The following is an 18104-nucleotide window of genomic DNA, read 5'->3' on the forward strand; positions in this document are numbered from 1 at the left end:
AATCTGTTAGACTGTTTAAATTCACTTGGAAGAATAAGGCAAGAACAGAAAACGCTCTGAAAGGCGGTAGCGGCCCTCCCAGGTGTCAGAGCGTGAACAGAGCATGGCACTGCCTGCGCGGGTCACCCGTGATGTCGGGAGCTCACGTGTGAACGAGCCGCCTGCTAAACTTGGAAACAGTTTCACAAAATGAAGCTTGAGCAACAGAGCGACATCACAGAAGAAAACATTTGTGCCAAACAGAACCTCTCAGACTCGGGGCAAACAGAGATCCCGCAGGTCCTCAGCCACGGTCTTTTGAACGCAGAATCTAGTGACTGGGGTGTGCTTTTTGGGAGCTGACTCCTGAAGCATGACAAAGAAACAGGAAATAAAAATAAAACCCCACTGGCTTTGGGGCTGCTAGAGCCAGGGATCTTGTAGGAAGCTCCCACTGAGGAAAAGAGAAGGTGGAACCAAAGTGCAAAGGTGCCTACAGGGCTCGGGTGGGGAGCAACTCCTTCCAGCACCTGCCACCCAGGGCGAGCCAGGGCCAGGTGTGTGCGCGCCTTCTTTCCCTCACTCCAAAAAGCCTGCAGGGTTTAACACTCTTTCCTGCCTGCACACAGGGAGCGGGGTCAGGCAGCCGCCCAGGAGAGGGCAGTGTAACACTGTGTAACCAGCCTGTGGCCCGGCCACACCGTCCTGACAGCCCCAGGAAGCGTCCCAGCACCCCCGGGGGGTCTCAGGGAACACGCAGACCTCTCAAGATTGACTTAGGGGAGGCCCTCTCATGCCCGATGCCAGCGCTAGAGCGCAGGCCGTTCCTGGACATGGAGGCCCAGGCCAGGCCTCCTCTGGGATGGCCTCCACTGCATGTTGGGTGTACAGGCTGTGGAGACAGAAGGCAGGTTGGGAGCCCCAGGGCTGTGCCTGAGACCTGTCCCACCCTCCCCAGATCCCCTGGGCAGGGCATCTGGGGCCAATTCATTGTCTGCTTTTCATCACTGGAGCACAAAGCCACTGACCTGCCTTGCACATCCTACAGGGCTTTAAATGGCCGCAAAAGTGACTTCCTGCGGGGCACGCAACGCTTCCCTAGCAGGCCTCAGAGGAAGTCCTTGCTGGTGTGAGGTGCATGCTCTGCGATTATGATGGGCTAATTTATGATTTAAATGCACCAGGGTGCCTGTCGCATGTGCTCACGGTGCTGGCATTCGTGGACTCTGTTGCAGAAGGGCCATGGCTGGGCCTGAGGCACGATTCATGCCAATCCTGACTCCACTCTGCCCTCCCCTCCTCTCCCACTGGAGTCATCTGACTCCTTGGGGCCAACACCATCTCCCTCACATGTGCAGCTTATGCTAGGGGAAGGCGCTTCCCAAACTAGAAACCAGAAACACCCTCCACCCACCCCAAGCACACCCCGGAGCTTGTTCAGAGCCTCCTGGGCCCCCACAGGACTTTAAAAAGGTCCCAGTAAATCCTCACAAAGAATGCAGCAAGAAGCACCGACTCCTGCCAGGAGGACTGAGGAGGAAAAAGAACGCCTAAGATGACAGCTGGAAGCCACTCAGTGTCGGGCCAACCCCGTGCACGCACGCCTGGGGCCCAACAATCCTGCTCCCTGTAGGAACAAGCAGGGCACACACCCATGGGCACCGAGACACTCGGGCAGCCCTGGAGAAACAGCCCAGACCAGAAACACCAGACGCCCATCAATGGGAGAGCCAGAACCAGCTTCTGTGCAGACAGCAGGTCACCACACAGCACTGAGCAACTGTCCCTACGGGGCCACCCCAGACGGCCATCTCTGTGCCAGGGCTTGGGAAGTCTGGTGTTGGAGAAGGGATGGTCACGGAGGTGGGCCATGCCGGGTGATCGTGGGGGCCGGGAACGTCCTGCTGGGTATACGGAGTCACATCATGAAAATTCATTGTGTGCTTTTCTGTCTGTGGTATTCTGTAATACAATGTTTACTTTAAAATATGTATTGGGCCAGGGACAGTGGCTCATGCCTGTAATCCCAGCACTTTGGGAGGCTGAGGTGGGCGCATCACCTGAGGTCGGGAGTTCGAGACCAGCCTGACCAACATGGAGAAACCCCGTCTCTACTAAAAATACAAAATTAGCTGGGCGTGGTGGCGCACGCCGGTAATCCCAGCTACTCAGGAGGCTGAGGCAGGAGAATCGCTTGAACCGGGAGGCAGAGGTTGTGGTGAGCTGAGATTGCACCACTGCACTCCAGCCTGGGCAACAGAGTGAGACTCCGTCTTTAAAAAACAAAAAAACAAAAAACCAACAAAACAAACAAAAACAGAAACAACAAAAACATATTGGACGTGTTCAGGCAGATTTCCCGTTTAACATCTGCATGTTTCTCAGGGACCTGAAACCTCAGCACTCCTTCTGGATACAAGGCTGGCAGGAGCCTCTCTGTTCCCTTTCCTTGCAGTAGGGGACACCTCCAAGCCACAGGCAGCACTGCCACCGGCACCCAGGGCCCCGCGGGCACTGCCTGCTGCATGTCCTGTGTCCCCAACAAGACAGGAGACCACTAAGGCCACGAAACCAGCAGCCACTACGAGAGTGGTTGGGCTGCAACTGGAGACTATAGAGCGAGGCCACCAAGCGGCTGACTGCGGCCAGGGTGGACACATCTTGTGATCCCCCATCTCCCGCAAGAATCCAAGAATCCAAAATGTGTGTGTGGACACTGGCTGACCACCCATCACTCGATGCCTGGTCCACACCCCCTTCCCGACTGTACGGAGCTTCCGGGGTGCCCACCGCATAGCCATGCGCCCAGGTTGGGGGACTAGTTGACCTGGCTTTCAGAGGCGTCCCGGGCAGCTCGGAGCACCGAGCACCACTTTTTCCCTTGGGCTGCAGCAGAGAATGCTGGTGGCCCTCACTGCAGAGGGCAGGACAGAGTGAACAGGGCCAGTGCAGGTGGCCTTGCTCCTGAGCAGAATGGAACATCCCTAAGGAACATTTCCAAGCCAGCTGGAAGCCAGTTACTCGCAACAAAAGTGGCCCTCACTGACACCTGTCTTCAGTGTGAAAACCCATTCCAGTCCTCGTCTGTGGCCCGGACTTGTCTTCCAGTTCACTTCTGATCTAGTTCAACCCCTTTATTCTCAAAAGGGGGACGCTGAGGCCCAAACAGGGAAAAGCCAACTGCTCCGAGCCACTGGGATCTTTTTGGAAGCCGAGGCGCCCATGTTGTGACGCAAACGAAGATGCGTGCAGGCCTGCACCGGGGGCACTGGCGGCTCTCAGGAGGGGCTCACGCCACGTGAGGGCGCGCTGTGAAATGCAGGCTTGCTTTTACAAAGGAGAGCTGTGTGCTTATTTAAAATGTTGGGAGGGAGCCAATACTTCCTCACTTGGAACTGCAGTAGAAAATACGTAAATTAAAAAAATTCAGGCCGGGCACAGTGGCTCACACCTGTAATCCCAGCACCTTGGGAGGCCAAGGCAGGAGGACTGCCTGAGGTCAGGAGTTCAAGACCAGCCTGGGCAACATAACAGGCTCTTATCATTGTTAATAAAAACTTAAAGAGATATCACGTGACCTGTGGCAAACCCCTAGCTTGAGTCCTGGCAAGTCTCCCCTGCCCCCTTGGGAGAAGCCCCTGCTCTCAGATCGTCTAATAAGACGCGCCGTCACAGGACAGCTGTGGGGCTTCCCAGGTGAGTGGGATGCTCTATGGACACCTAAGGTTAAGCATTCCAGTGTCATACGACCTGTAACTCACAGGAGCTGGATATAAAACCATGTATAAAAATGCTTTTAAAAAACATTAGGGGCTGGGTGCGGTGGCTCACGCCTGTAATCCCAGCACTTTGGGAGGCCGAGGCAGGCGGATCACAAGGTCAGGAGATCGAGATCATCCTGGCTAACACGGTGAAACCCCATCTCTAATAAAAATACAAAAAACTTAGCCAGGCGTAGTGGCGGGCGCCTGTAGTCCCAGCTACTCGGGAGGCTGAAGCAGGAGAATGGCGTGAACCCAGGAGGTGGAGTTTGCAGTGAGCCGAGATGGTGCCACTGCACTGCCGCCTGGGTGACAGAGCAAGACTCTGTCTCAAAACAAAACAAAAAAAACATGAGGATGCTTTCCCAGCTCTCATGGATCCCAGTGTTTGGCCTGGGATATAACACAGCTTTCCCCAACATCATCAGCTGGTTTAGGCATTTTGGGTAGGGAAAGCTAAGTTATTAATCGAGGTGGACATAAAAAGGCTGAGACACGTAATTCCAGGACTGTGTCCCCGGCCCTCAAGGGTGCCAGAGGCCTCCGGGGCTTTCAGGTGGCAAAGGCTGCCATTGTGTTTGAGACAGGTCTTGCTCTGTCACCCAGGCTGCAGTGCAGTGGCACGACAGCTCACTGCAGCCTCGACCTCCTGGGCTCAATCGATCCTCTCACCTCAGGCTCCTGAGTAGACTACAGGTATATGCCACCATGCCTGACTTTTTAATTTTCTGTTTTTTGGTGTTTTTTTTGAGATGGAGTTTTCCTCTTGTTGCCCAGGCTGGAGTGCAGTGGCGTGATCTTGGCTCACTGCAACCTCTGCCTCCCAGGTTCAACTGATTCTCCTGCCTCAGCCTCCCGAGTAGCTGGGACTACAGGCGCCTGCCACCATGCCCAGCTAATTTTTTTTGTATTTTTAGTAGAGACAGGGTTTCACCATGTTGGCCAGGCTGGTCTCAAACTCTTGACATCAGGTGATCCACCTGCCTCGGCCTCCCAAGGTGCTGGGATTACAGGCGTGAGCCACCACGCCTGACTGGTTTTTTAGTTAATTTTCTATGTAGACGAGGTCCCACTATATTGCCCAGGCTGATATGGAACTCCTAGGCTCAAATGATCCTCCCGCCTCGGCCTCCCAAAGTGCTGGGATTACAGGTGTGAGCCACCGTGCCCGGCAGGCTGCCATCTTTTGAGCCTCAGCCATGGTACCTGCTTCTTGACCACCACGTTATGGATCAAGCTTCTTATTTTTATGTATATCTAGAGATGGGTCCTTTCTCTGTCGCTCAGGCTGGACTTGAGTTCCTGGGCTCAAGTGATTCTACCACCTTGGCCTTCCAAGGAGCAGGGATCACAGGTGTGAGCCACCATGCCCAGCTAGAGCAAGTTTTTAAATGGAACACTGTACTATTTTGTATGATCTATTCCTAACTGTCCAATGTGGCAACCACTAGCTGTATATGGCTACTTAAAATAAAATAAAATTTGCCGGGCGCGGTGACTCATGCCTATATTCCCAGCACTTTGGGAGGCTGAGGCGGGAGGATCACCTGAGATCAGGAGTTCGAGACCAGCCTGGCCAACATGGTGAAACCCCGTATCTACTAAAAATACAAAAATTAGCTGGGTGTGGTGGCACGCACCTGTAGTCCCAGCTACTTAGGAGGCTGAGGCGGGAGAATTGCTTGAGCCCGGGAAGTGGAGGTTGCTGTGAACCAAGATCATGCCACTGCACTCCAGCCTGGGTGACAGAGCAAGACTCCGTCGCATAAATAAATAAACTAACAAATGTAAACGTCTAGTTCCTTCGTTGCACCATCCGTTTTTCAAGTGCTCTGCTGCCCTGTGTGCCCTGTGGCTGCTGGACTGGGCAGGGAACATTTCCATCTGTGCTGCTCGTCTCTGACACACACATGCTTGATCCATGCTCCCTGCTGGTGAGGAGGCTGCGAGGCCAGGAGGCCCAGAACACACAGCCATTCCCCTGCTCCCTGCTCCCGCCCTTGGAGCAGCACCAATGCGTCTGTAGGCTGTTTCCCACAGCTGCGCTCCTGGAACTCCTGACTGGGATTGGTCTGGATGAAACGTGGTCACTTGTCTAACAGGAGTGCTGTCTACAGAGGCTGGATGCGGGTGACAGTTGTGGTCCCTCCCCACAGTGCTTTTGCAGTCTGCATAGGATGTTAGAATAACAGCATGCAGATGACCGCGCCGTGTCTTATCAGGAAAGCGTACTGATGTGGAGGCCAAGAAGCTGCTGGCTGAGATTTCAGAACTGGGTTTCTAACCTGCCGTGGGCCTTGGACAGCGGCTGCCATTCTTCTGTGCCTCCCTTTCTCCATTTCACGGGGCCCCGCTATCCCTCTACCTCCCCAGGAGGTCCCAGCACAGGCACTGCTCAGGAAGCACCACCGTGAGGTGCGAAGGGTGTGAAGGTACGAAAGACAGGAGGGCACCACAGGCTGGCGGCACCACTCCCCTCGCGGCCCAGCCAGAAGCCAGGCAGCAGTGTGGGGGCTCATCCTGCCTCTCTGGCTGGTGCCTGACCCCAGCTCTTGAGCCCCCCAAGTCACCGCAACACCCAGGCCTTGTGTTTTTGCTGAAGCTCGTGCCTTAGAGCCTGGCTCTGACGCTTTCCTCCTAGAAGCCTCCCCTGATGCGTCCCAGGAACCCTGGCCTCTCCCCTTGTCCTCACCCCATGCATCGAGCGCTCCCTGGACTCCACCCCTGCGTGGGTCTCATTCCTCTTTGTGTCCTGAGGGCTTGGCTCTAGGCCGCCCAGTAGAGGCTGGCTGGATGAATGCTGATGGGAGGTCTCATCTCTGTCCACAAAACCCCTCCCCCACAGCCATACCCTCACTGCCATGTGACTGTGTTGACAGAAGTCTGCTGGCCTCAGAGGTCTGCGGCCCAGGAAATCTCAGCTGCCATCAGTGATAAACATGACCTCCCTGTGGGCGTCACCTCCACCCCTGTGCTGGATGGGCCTTCTCATCGATTTCAGTGATCATGAAGTTAATCAGCAGTCAGCACTCAAACACGTGCAGAATCAATAACAACTGAAATGATTAGAATCCACATAAGGAGGGCATTCTCATGAGGTATCTGGGGCTTTTGAATGTTCTTGGATGAAACCAGAAATGAAAGGCTGCTAAAATGAAAGCCTGAAAGCCTTCTAGCTTTTTTTTTTGTATATATATATATTTTAAGTGGAGACGGGATTTCACCGTGTTAGCCAGGATGGTTTTGATCTCCTGACCTCGTGATCCGCCCACTTCGGACTCCCAAAGTGCTGGGATTACAGGCGTGAGCCACCGTGCCCGGCCAAGCCTTCTAGCTTTCAAGACAGAAAGGGGGAACCTGAAGATGATGGTGTGTGCATGTGTGTGTGTGTGCGCACGCGCGTCTCTGTGTGTGGTGGGGGTTAGAGGGAGGGTGGTCTTGGGGAAGTGAGCTTTGGCAGGTGCGGCCCGTGGAGGCAGCTGGGGACTGGATGACTGGGAATCTCTCCCGTGGAGGGGACAGCCTGAAGCTCGCGGGTGTGAGCTGAGAATACCAGCTCAGGTGGGAAGGGTGGCGGTGGTGTCCACATGGGCCAGCTGCGCTGGTGGAGGCTACAGGGCACCAGGTCGCCCCCTGCAGGCAGCCCCAGCTCAGCCCAACCCTCCAGGTCAGGGCCCTCGGGGACAGTGGTGTGCTTAAAGCTCTGCTGCCCGAGGAAGTGGGAAGCCGGTAAGAGGCGTGCACCGTGCGCTGGCAGTCTCCCGACACTGACAGAATGTCATGATCCAGCCAACGAAGAGGTTTAAGAATGAAGCCAGGTCACCTTTCCACTCCCCACTGCTAAGTAAGGAGGAATCTGTCATTACTGAGTACACTGATACTTACAACCAGGCTTCTTCCATTTATCCAATTCCCTGCAGTAAGAATGGCGGCGACAGTACTTTCTTCACCAAGCTTTATCCACACGATAAATACACTGACAATGACACGTTTTCATTTTCTAACACTGAAGACTATCCAGGGTTGGCCAAAGTGTCAGTGCTCTCACTTACAATGCCAGAGCTGTGATTTTTGGGGGCAAGATTCTTTTACCTTAAAAGGCATTATCCAACCTCAATAAAGCAGCAGGCTAGGCGAACGTCAACAGCTACTAACATCACAAAAAGAGACGGACGTCCACACGTGCCTCCTCACTGGTGAAATGCTCCAGCAAGACACAACAGTCAAACAAGCAAAACAGCAACAGACTGAGCAGGGCCTGAGGTCTAACTACCAATTTACAGAAATACAGGAGACACGGGGGAACGCAGAAAGGACACCATCAGCAAAATCCAGATGGGGGACACCCTCCAGGACAAATGACTGGTTCTTCTACAAAGAGACTGCTAAGGACAAGAGGCAGAGGGGGGACCTGCAGCTAGAAAAGGCCTCACGAGCCCTATCCACCAATTACAATGTATGGAGCTGATTTGGATCCAGATTCAAACAACTACACTGTAAACCATTTTTCTTTTTTTATGAGACAGGGTCTCTGTCATCCAGGCTGGCATGCAGTGGTACGATCACAGTTCACAGCAGCCTCGAACTTCTGGGTTCAGGCTATCCTCCCACCACAGCCTCCTGAACAGCTGGGACTACAGACATGTGCCACCGTACCTGGCTAATTTTTATATTTTTTGTCTACATAGGGTTTTGCTATGTTGCCCAGTTTGGTCTAAAACTCCTGGGCTCAAGTGATCCTCCTGCCTTGGTCTCCCAAAGTGTTGGAATTACACAGACATGAGCCATTGCACCTGGCTTCAAAGACATTTTGAATGAAGTTTCAAAAGCTAGCATTCCTAAACCAAATCATGCCAATGCAGTCTACAATGAGGCAGGTCTACGTTCCCAGACTCCTCAAGGCTCACGCGTAGGTCCGGGGCAGGCACATCTTAGAAGCGCATCCGTTTCATATCATAAAGACACTCCACGCCTGGGCACCACTCACAGCTGAACTAAGGCCCCGGACACAAGGTATAGGGGCCTGGCTCCTTCACCCCAAAGCAAGACAGCTCCTGGAGCGAGGGGTGCAGACACCACCACCCAGCCTCCTCCCCTTCACCCACAGGTCTCATGCCAGGGCGCACTAACTCAGCCAACCCAGCCCGGGAGTGATGTCCAGCCGCGCTGCTCCCCACCATGCCATCACCTCACCTTGTGTTATTCTCTGCATGGCTTCTAGTGTCAGTGTTTTTGTTTATTTTTTATTGTCTGCTTCCTATCACTAGAACAGAAGTTCTGAAGAGGCAGGCAGAGTCTGGCCTTGTTCTCCTCTAGCTGGAGAGCCCGCACCAGGGCCTGGTGCCCAGCAGACATGTGCGGTGGCGGGAATGGATGAATTGGTTCCGGGAGCCCAGGACCTCCATGCTGGGCCCCCAGAGGCAGGTTAGGGTTATCTTTCAGGGTTATCGTTAACCCTAAACGCCGTGCCTAGAAGGTTTAGGGTTAAAGATAACATCCGCAGTGCCTGGGAGTAAAGACTTTCTGAAGAAAGATGAAGTTACCACTTTTAACGTAAGCCTCTCTTCAGAAAATAAGAAAATGAAAGAAAATGGTGATTCAATGGCTAGAAGACTGCAGCCAGGCAGGAAAGATAAGAAACCTAATAAAATCTAGCAAACTAGAGGCGACTGTGTGTAAACTCTCACTGACAAGATAGAGTCCACATGAAAGAAGGGCTGAAGTCAAGGAGGTGAAAGGCTGCATGACAAAGAAGGGAATCTAGAGGATCAAAGGCAGCAAGTCCCCTCCTCCCTCCTCCCCGGGGACACCACCCTCCCCCTGGGGACAGAGCAGAGCAAGGCGGTCACCACAGGACCTGCGCCTCCCAGTCGGGGATGGCGAGTCCAGGACCCAGGACGCCCTGCTGCGGCTTTACTCACAGGAGCCGCGGTCTCGGGCTTGGACGCCGGAGCCTTAAAGGTGGATGTCGTTCTGGCCGAATCTGCTCTCCTGTCGGCAGCTGCCCCCATGGACAAGCATTCCAAGTAGTCGGGTGGGGGGATGACAACACTGCTATTCTCAGACAAGTTCACGGTGCTGATGCTTCTCACTGGCGCGGGGCTCAAACCCAAAAAGGACACAGCACGTGTTAGATAATGTCTCACCACCAAACCCCAAACATCCTCTGTGTCCCTGACCAAGGACAACAGTAACAGTACATCACCAATCAAAACCTGATCTTGATCTCACACACACAGACACACACAGTACATATATCAATACAAAACACTGTATTTTTTAAAATTTTTTTGCGACAGAGTCTCACTCTGTCACCCAGGCTGGAGTGCAATGACATGATGTCAGCTCACTGCAACCTCTGCCTTCTAGGTTTAAGTGATTCTTCTGCTTCAGCCTCCTGAGTAGCTGGGATTACAGGTGCACGCCAGTGTGCCCAGCTAATTTTTTGTATTTTTAGTTGAGATGGGGTTTCACCATATTGGCCAGGCTGGTCTTGAACTCCTGACCTCGGCTGGGATTACAGCATGAGCCACCACACCCGGCCTAAAACACTAATGTTTTTAGCGGTTTCTAAACATATCCTCACAAGAAATTTTTTTTTTTTTTTTTTTTTTTTTTGAGATGGGGTTTCCCTCTTATTGCCCAGGGTGGAGTGCAGTGGCGCGATCTTGGCTCACTGCAACATCCGCCTCCCTGGTTCAAGTGATTCTCCTGCCTCAGCCTCCCAAGTAGCCGGGATTACAGGCACCTGCCACCACGCCCAGCTAATTTTTTTGTATTTTTTTTTTTTTTTTAAGTAGAGACGGGGTTTCATTATGTTGGCCAGGCTAGTCTTGAACTCTTGATCTCAGGTGATCTGCCCGCCTCGGCCTCCCAAAGTGCTGGGATTACAGGCATGAGCCCCTGCGCCTGGCCAAAAAATTATTTAAAAGACATGACAAAAGGAGAGGAAACCTTTTAAATTAGGGGCTGGCTCTTGATTGATTTAATCTAAGGAAAGAAATTGGAGACTAGCAAAAGCTGGAGTGAGCAATGAGCTAAGAGTTAAAAAAATATATATATAAACACTTGAAATTTTAACATCCTAAAAGTGTTACTCAGTTTTTGTTCCCCAGCACAATGGCATTTTAGCTCTTCTGCTAGGGATGAAGATTGCAGACAGCATCAGACCCTGGGGAATGCAACGTCGGACCTGGAGGCCTTCTACCTGGCTAGCTGGATGGGTTATGGGGGTTCTGTGAACTTCGATCCTCCCACCTCAGCCTCCAGACTAGATGGGACAATGGGCATATGCCACTATGCCCTGGCTAATTGTTTATTTTTTTGTAGAGATGGGGATCTTGCTATGTTGCGCAGGCTGGTCCTGAACTTGTGGCCTCAAGTAATCCTCCTGCCTCCATCTCCCAAAGTGCTGGGATTACAGGCACAAGCCACCGTGCCCGGCCAGTTTCCTCAATTTTTAAAGTGGGGGCCCACCTCATGGGGCTGCTGTGAGAATTAAGTGAAAAAATCAATGCAAAGTCCTTTGGACAGTCTCTAGGCAATAACTACTGTTAGTATCTGATCTGGAATACGGATTTGGGGGTTTTCGGCATGGAGGTGCTCAGCAAAGCCCATCAGTGTATTTCAAGCCATGGGAGTGGACGAGATGGCCCAGCACAGGCAGGAAGGATGGACCCAGGGTGACTCCCAAGAACACTGATGTTTAATTGATGGGCAGAAGAGGGGTGCAAAGAGCTGGTGAGGCAGAAGACAAACAGAGCACAGGTCAAGCAGCCGGGGCCAGAGAACATTCCAGAAAAAGCATACAACAGCATTAAGGGCTGTAAGATAAGAACGGTAAGATAAGTGTAAGATAAGGACGGAAAACACATGCCTTGGGTTTAGCGACCAGGAGGGGCAGGGCACAGGGAGGGAGTTTCAGAGGGCTGCAGGACTGCGAGGAGTAGGTGGCCTGGGCTGGGTCTCCTCACAGCAGCAAAGCTCGGGGACAACAGAAATCACGGCAGACAGCACTGTGAGCCGCGGTCTCATCTCTGACTAGTCCACGAGAGCTGAGGCTTAGGGCAGGGCCTGCGACAGAGCTAGATGGTGGTGTGTTATAGAAACGACAAGGCAGGGGTTTCTGTCACCGGGAGAGCTCAGCCACGTTCAGGGCTACCTTGGTGTGGGCACGGTCACTGCTTCCGTCTCATTTTCTTCCAGCAACTTCGTGTACGACGACGGGAACCAACCCCTCCTACCGGCAAAGAGGGAGAAAAGACCCTATCAGCAGTAGACACGTGGACGGCAACCTCCCTGAACAACCTGGTGAGAGCTCAGGGCAGACAGGTCCACTGCTCCAGAAACGCCCACGTGTGGAGGAAATGAAATTAAGACTTTTAATAGGTAAATATGGACTTTCACATACACTGAACAATGTGTATTGTTAACAATTTTTTTTTAATAGAGACAGGGTCTCACTCTGTTGCCCAGGCTGGAGTGCAGTGGTGCGATCATAGCTCACAGCAGCCTCGAACTCATGGGCTCAAGCAATCCCCCTGCCTCAGCATCCGAGTAGCTGTGACTAGAAGTGTGCACCACCATGCCTAGCTAAAAAGCAATATATGTTGTATGTATAACATTAATTTGATTTGGATTACCCCTTTTTTTTCCCATATTGGTTTTATTTAATACATCTGAACAATCTGTCTAGAAAACTGACAAGCTAGTTACAGGAAGGCTTGTGCATATAATTATGGCTGAAATTAAGAGGATTGCATTCAAACTACCTACGTGCTAAACCTTAACAAAGTATATCTTATATGCAGATTATCTTCAATAAATCAAATGCTAATTTTATTTTATTTATTTTTTTGAGACAGAGTCTTGCTCTGTCACCCAAGGCTGGAGTGCAGTGGCGAGATCTCGGCTCACTGCAACCTGCGCCTCCCAGGGTCAATCCTGCCTCAGTCTCCCGAGTAGCTGCGATTACAGGTGCCTGCCACCACGCCTGGCTAATTTTTGTATTTTTCATAGAGATGGGGTTTCACCATGTTGGCCAGGCTGGTCTGGAACTCCTAACCTCAGGTGATCTGCCTGCCTTAGCCTCCCAAAGTGCTGGGATTACAAGCATGAGCCACTGCACCGGCCAAATGCTAAATTTTTTTTAAAAACAAAAGAATGTTTAAACTACTTTCAGACAGGTGACTTCATACGCTCTAATAACTATGCATGCACCAAATGTATCTCTACATGCACAGACATACAGAAAATAGCCTGGGATCGAATAACTTCAGTTAACTAAACTAGAACTAAACCATAAACTTAACTTTGGCTAAAATGTGAGCATGTCCACGAAGACAATTTGCAGCTTGGCTGCTCTGGAAGGGAGGGGCCGTCTGGAGCCCTGCGGGGACCATCACGCCCAGACTTACGCCTTGGACACGTCATGTTCTCCATAGAGCCAGCCATCCTTCTCCTCGGGGATGAGCAGCGTGATGACATCTCCCTGTGCAAAGCTGAGTAAGGTCTTGTTGGAGCCCGCAGTGTGCGGGAAGATGGTCTTCACTTTCTGCTTCTTCATCATGTTCAGTCCCGTTGCAACCGAAACTGATCGCTGTAAACTGGGATCTTCAGAAGTACCTGTTGAAGGGAGTGTAGCAGTAATGGCTTTTCAAAGCATGAGAATCAATAGGCACATTCCAATGAGCAAACCCCAGGAATCCACCTGTTCTCATCTTGCCAACAACGCTCCTTCCACGGAAACTGACCCTGTCCTATTTCCTCGCTTTGATCATTGCCCAGAAGGGACAGGGACTGTTGAGAAACAGAGGCAGCGTGCAGCCTGAAGGCATGCACCGTGCAGAAGAGGATCCCTGCGGCTGCGGGCTCTTTTCCAGGCCCAAGGACAAGGCGGTGTGTGCCGGGTTGATCTGCACTGCTTTAGCCAGGATGGCTCTTCTTAGAGAGGCAAACCGCTCCAACGCCAAACTGCCCTCGCAATTCCAATCGCAAAGGCAGGCTAGGGCCACAGTTCAAACCCAACTGCCAATGTCCACAAAGAAAAGAAGAAAGCTGGAAATGCAGTCGGTCTTGCCATGCTGGCCGCTCAGCTTCTCACCCCCAGGCCTAAGAAGGACAAGGTGAGGATGAGTTCCATTTACAGAGTCCTCACCAGGTGCCAGTCACGATCTCAATGTCTCACAGCTGCCATCCCGCCAGGCTCCCAGGAGGAAGGTGCTGCTATTTATTATCCACAGGACAGACCCCACAGCTGGCAAGTGGCTGGGCCAGGAACCAGCTAGGGCAGGTTTGTCCCATACTCTCTACCCATGAGCACGAGGCTGTGCTGTTCATGCCTCCATTCAAACACAGGCTGATATTTCCACTCCAGGGGAAAAAAGGTAGAAAAAAAAAATATATATATATGTATGTATATACATTTGAGACAGAGTCTCACTCTGTTGCCCAGGCTGGAGTGCAGTGGCAGGATCACAGCTCACTGTAGTCTGGACTTCCCAGGCTTAAAGGATCCTCCCTCCTCAGCCTCCTAAGTAGCTGGGACTACAGGCACACGCCGCCATGCCAGGCTCATTTTAAAATTTTTTTGTAGAGACGGTGTCTCGCTATGTTGCCCAGCCTGGTCTTGACCTCCTGGCCTCAAGTGATCCTCCCAGCTTGGCCTCCCAAAGTGCTGGGATTACAAGTTTGAGCCACTGCTTCTGGCCGTTTTTTTTTTTCCATTCAAATTTTCCCAGGCTAGTAATACAACAAGCATCTTTAATTTAAAACAATGCAAGATCTCTTTCTGCTTTATTCTTGCAGATTCTTCATGATTACAACATAAACCTTGCGCCCCCTTAACCTGCCACTCTCTACTTCGCTGGTGTTGAACCCACCAGCAGTTTTCTTTCTTTTTTGAGACAGAGTCTCGCTCTGTCGCCCAGGCTGGAGTGCAGTGGTGTGATCTTGGCTCACTGCAACCTCTACCTCCTGGGTTCAAGCAATTCTCCTGCCTCAGCCTCCTGAACAGCTGGAATTACAGGCGCGTGCCACCATGCTCGGCTAATTTTTGTATTTTTAGTAGAGAAAGGGTTTCACCATATTGGCCAGGCTGGTCTTGAACTCCTGACATCGAGATCCACCTACCTTGGCCTCCCAAAGTGCTGGGATTACAGGCATGAGTCACCGCGCCCAATCCTCCACCAGCAATTTTCATTCTGCTTTTACCAATAAGAACCAGAGTCATCTGAATCACTGGGATGCACAGAGTATTACATACTTTAACTGTGTATTTTAGTTAACTGACAGGACTTCCTTCAAAGGCAAATGCCTACAGACCATCATCTTCCTCTGCTGGGCCATCCTAGTCATCATTCTGGAAAACTCTGTTCTTTTGCCCAATAGCTTCACACGCTGTGGTCCAGGGCTCTCTCTCACAAACAGCTTGACTGCCGCAACCTTCACACCATGGGGGCCTGTGAGACACCCCACGTGGATGGGTTGGGGCCATGGCACAGGTCTTGAGGGTCCTGGGTGCTAAAGACTGTGCAGAAGGACGGGGTCTGACCAGTGAAGCAGCCGGCAACATCTGCAGACAGTCAGTGGCTCCAACTTTTGTTTTTGTCACTGTGTCACCCAGGCTGGAGTGCAGTGGCGCGACCTCAGCTCATTGCAACCTCCGCCTCCTGGGTTCAAGTGATTCTCGTGCCTCAGCCTCCTGAGTAGCTGGGATTACAGGCTTGAGCTACCATGCCCAGCTAAATTTTAGTATTTTTAGTAGAGACGGGGGTTTCACTATGTTGGCCAGGCTGGTCTCGAACTTCTGGTCTCAAGCGATCCACCCGCCTTGGACTCCCAAAGTGCTGGGATTACAGGCGTGAGCCACTGCCTCTGGCCCCAGCTTGTTGAAATATAGTCAACAGAATTAAGAAATCCAAGTTGGAACTTAAGTTCTTCAAAGAGCATGAGATGCTCTGTTAGAGATGATGAAAAACACTGATTAGAATTCAAACCAGCTGGGCATGGTGGCTCACACCTGTATTCCCAGCACTTGGGGAGGCCCAGGCAGGTGGATCACCTGAGGTCAGGAGTTCGACACCAGCCTGGCCAACATGGTGAGGCCCCATTTCTACTATAAATACAAAAATTAGCCAAGCTTGGTGGCGCATGCCTGTAGTCTCAGCTACTTGGGAAGCTGAGGCAGGAGAATCGCTTGAATCTGGAAGGTGGATGTTGTGGTGAGCCGAGATCGCGCCACTGCACTCCAGCCTGGCTGACAGAGTGAGACTTGATCTCCAAAAAAAAAAAAAAAAATTCAAACCAAGCTTATTGGTAAGCTTAATAATCATAATTTTGTCATGTTCATAATTATGAAGTGCTGGGAAGGGAAGAGCGTGGTCCCTTTAAATGATACAGAACTGTGGAATGAAAGTGCTGGGTAGAGGAGGGTGTGGTCTCTGGCTAGGGTTCCACTCCTACAGACCTAGGTGAGGACAGGCATTTCCTGCCCAAATGTTGCATTTCCCAAGACCACCCTGGCCTGCCATGCCCCCATCCTGTGCCTATAAAAACCCTCAAGACCCTAAGCAGGCAGACACGCAAGCTGCTGAACGCTGAAAGGAGCACGTTGCTGGAGGAACAAACACAGTGGCTAGGTGTCAAGAGGGAGGCACCAACAGGCTGCAGCACGCTGGCAGGCCACTGAACAGCAGAACAACACAGAGTTGGGCTGTGACAGTTGGCCAAGGTCACTGAGTGGCCCGACTCCAGGGGAAAACCTCCCCACTCTATCCCCTCCTGACTTCCCCCATCTGCTGAGAGCTACCTCCACTCAGTAAAACCTTGCACTCATTCTCCAAGCCCACGTATGATCCGATTCTTCCGGTACACCAAGGCGAGAACCCGGGATAAAGAAAACCCTCTTTCCCTGTGACAAGGTAGAGGGTGTAATTGAGCTGGTTTACACAAGCCACCTATAGACTAAAACTAAAACTAAAAGAGCTCACGGTAACATGCGCCCACTGGGGCTTCAGCTGTAAACATTCATCTCTAGATACTGCTATGAGGTGGGAGCCCCATAGCCTGCCCATCTGTCTATTCCCCTAGAGGTCTGAGCACCGGGGCACTGAAGAGGCGAGCCACATCCCCATCGCAGGCCCTGCAAGGGGGACAAGGGAACCTTTCCCATTTCAATGTGAACTTTTACAGCTTATTTTATTGCAAAAAAAGTTTTATTACAATTGCCACCAAATATGGAACACACAGCGAGGCTATGCATGTTTCTTATTTATTGATTGATTGACTGATGGATTGGCTGAGACAGAGTTTCCCACTTGTCACCCAGGCTGGAGTGCAGTGGTGCGATCTCAACTCACTGCAACCTCTGCCTTCTGGGTGTAAGCGATTCTCCTGCCTCAGCCTCCCGAGTAGCCGGGATTACAGGCAGGCACCACCACGCCTGGCTAATTTTTTGTATTTTTAGTAGCGATGGGGTTTCATCATGTTGGCCAGGCTGGTCTCAAACAACTGACCTCAGGTGATCCACCTGCCTCGGCCTCCCAAAGGGCTGGGATTACAGGCGTGAGCCACCGTGCCTGGCCTCCATTTATTTGTAAATAGATAATTCTCAACAGTATGTTTACTCTGGATAAACATACTGATAAACATCAGTCAGTACGTAGAACTGATAAATGTCAGAGAAATGTATCACTTATCAGAGCGTCTCACAGTCTAGTCCTGTATTTCTTCTGAACTCACGCTCTGCAAAGCCAGGGCTGAATGTATCTACCATACCTGCTTGTTTACCTCCAAACCTTGCAATACATTTATACAAAATATTTATTTCACAGCTTATCTTAAAACAAATGTAAAAGGTATCTTCAAATAAATCAGACTGAATCTCTTACCTGTTGAATTATTTACCCTTTGTGAATTCGGGGCAGCCGTGGCTGGGTTATTAAACATATCGATCAAGGGACTGGTATATGCTCTGCCTGAAGGAGCAGGGGGCATCTTTGGTGAGCATTTAGAAAGGGTGTCGTAATCTTTCCTAACCTGTGAAAAATTCTTTATTAGTCCAATATTAGTATAATGCAGAACCGGAATTACACAGATTCCCAAGGCTGTTTTTTTTTTTTTAAATAATAGGCTATTTATTTATTTATTTATTTATTTATTTTGAGACAGAGTCTCGCTGTGTTGCCCAGGCTGGAGTACAGTGGCACGATCTCAGCTCACTGCAACCTCCGCCTCCCAGTTTCAAGTGATTCTTGTGCCTCAGCCTCTTGAGTAGCTGGATAACAGGCACGCACTACCACATCTGGCTATTTTTTGTATTTTTAGTAGAGACGAGGTTTCACCATGTTAGCCAGGCTGGTCTCA

At 51.3% G+C, this 18104-nt stretch overlaps 1 protein-coding gene and 1 long non-coding RNA gene across 2 annotated transcripts in view; one reads left to right on the forward strand and one right to left on the reverse strand.

The window, feature by feature from the left end:
- The window catches only part of BAIAP2L1 (BAR/IMD domain containing adaptor protein 2 like 1), a 111314-nt gene that overhangs the window by 2722 nt on the left and 90488 nt on the right, over positions 1-18104 (reverse strand). Inside the window, exons 9-12 of the mRNA XM_055114731.2 lie at positions 17630-17777; positions 13157-13364; positions 11902-11979; positions 9662-9842 (exon numbers count right to left, since the gene is read on the reverse strand). Coding sequence (XP_054970706.1) covers positions 9662-9842; positions 11902-11979; positions 13157-13364; positions 17630-17777 — 615 coding nt within the window. The remainder of the gene's footprint in view (positions 1-9661; positions 9843-11901; positions 11980-13156; positions 13365-17629; positions 17778-18104) is intronic.
- On the forward strand, positions 9838-17626 carry LOC129398183 (uncharacterized). The gene is made up of 2 exons (XR_010112776.1): positions 9838-12128; positions 12605-17626. It is a non-coding gene; the product is annotated as an uncharacterized LOC129398183 (long non-coding RNA).

The sequence above is a fragment of the Pan paniscus genome, chromosome 6, assembly GCF_029289425.2.
Source record: "Pan paniscus chromosome 6, NHGRI_mPanPan1-v2.0_pri, whole genome shotgun sequence".
Taxonomy (NCBI): domain Eukaryota; kingdom Metazoa; phylum Chordata; class Mammalia; order Primates; family Hominidae; genus Pan; species Pan paniscus.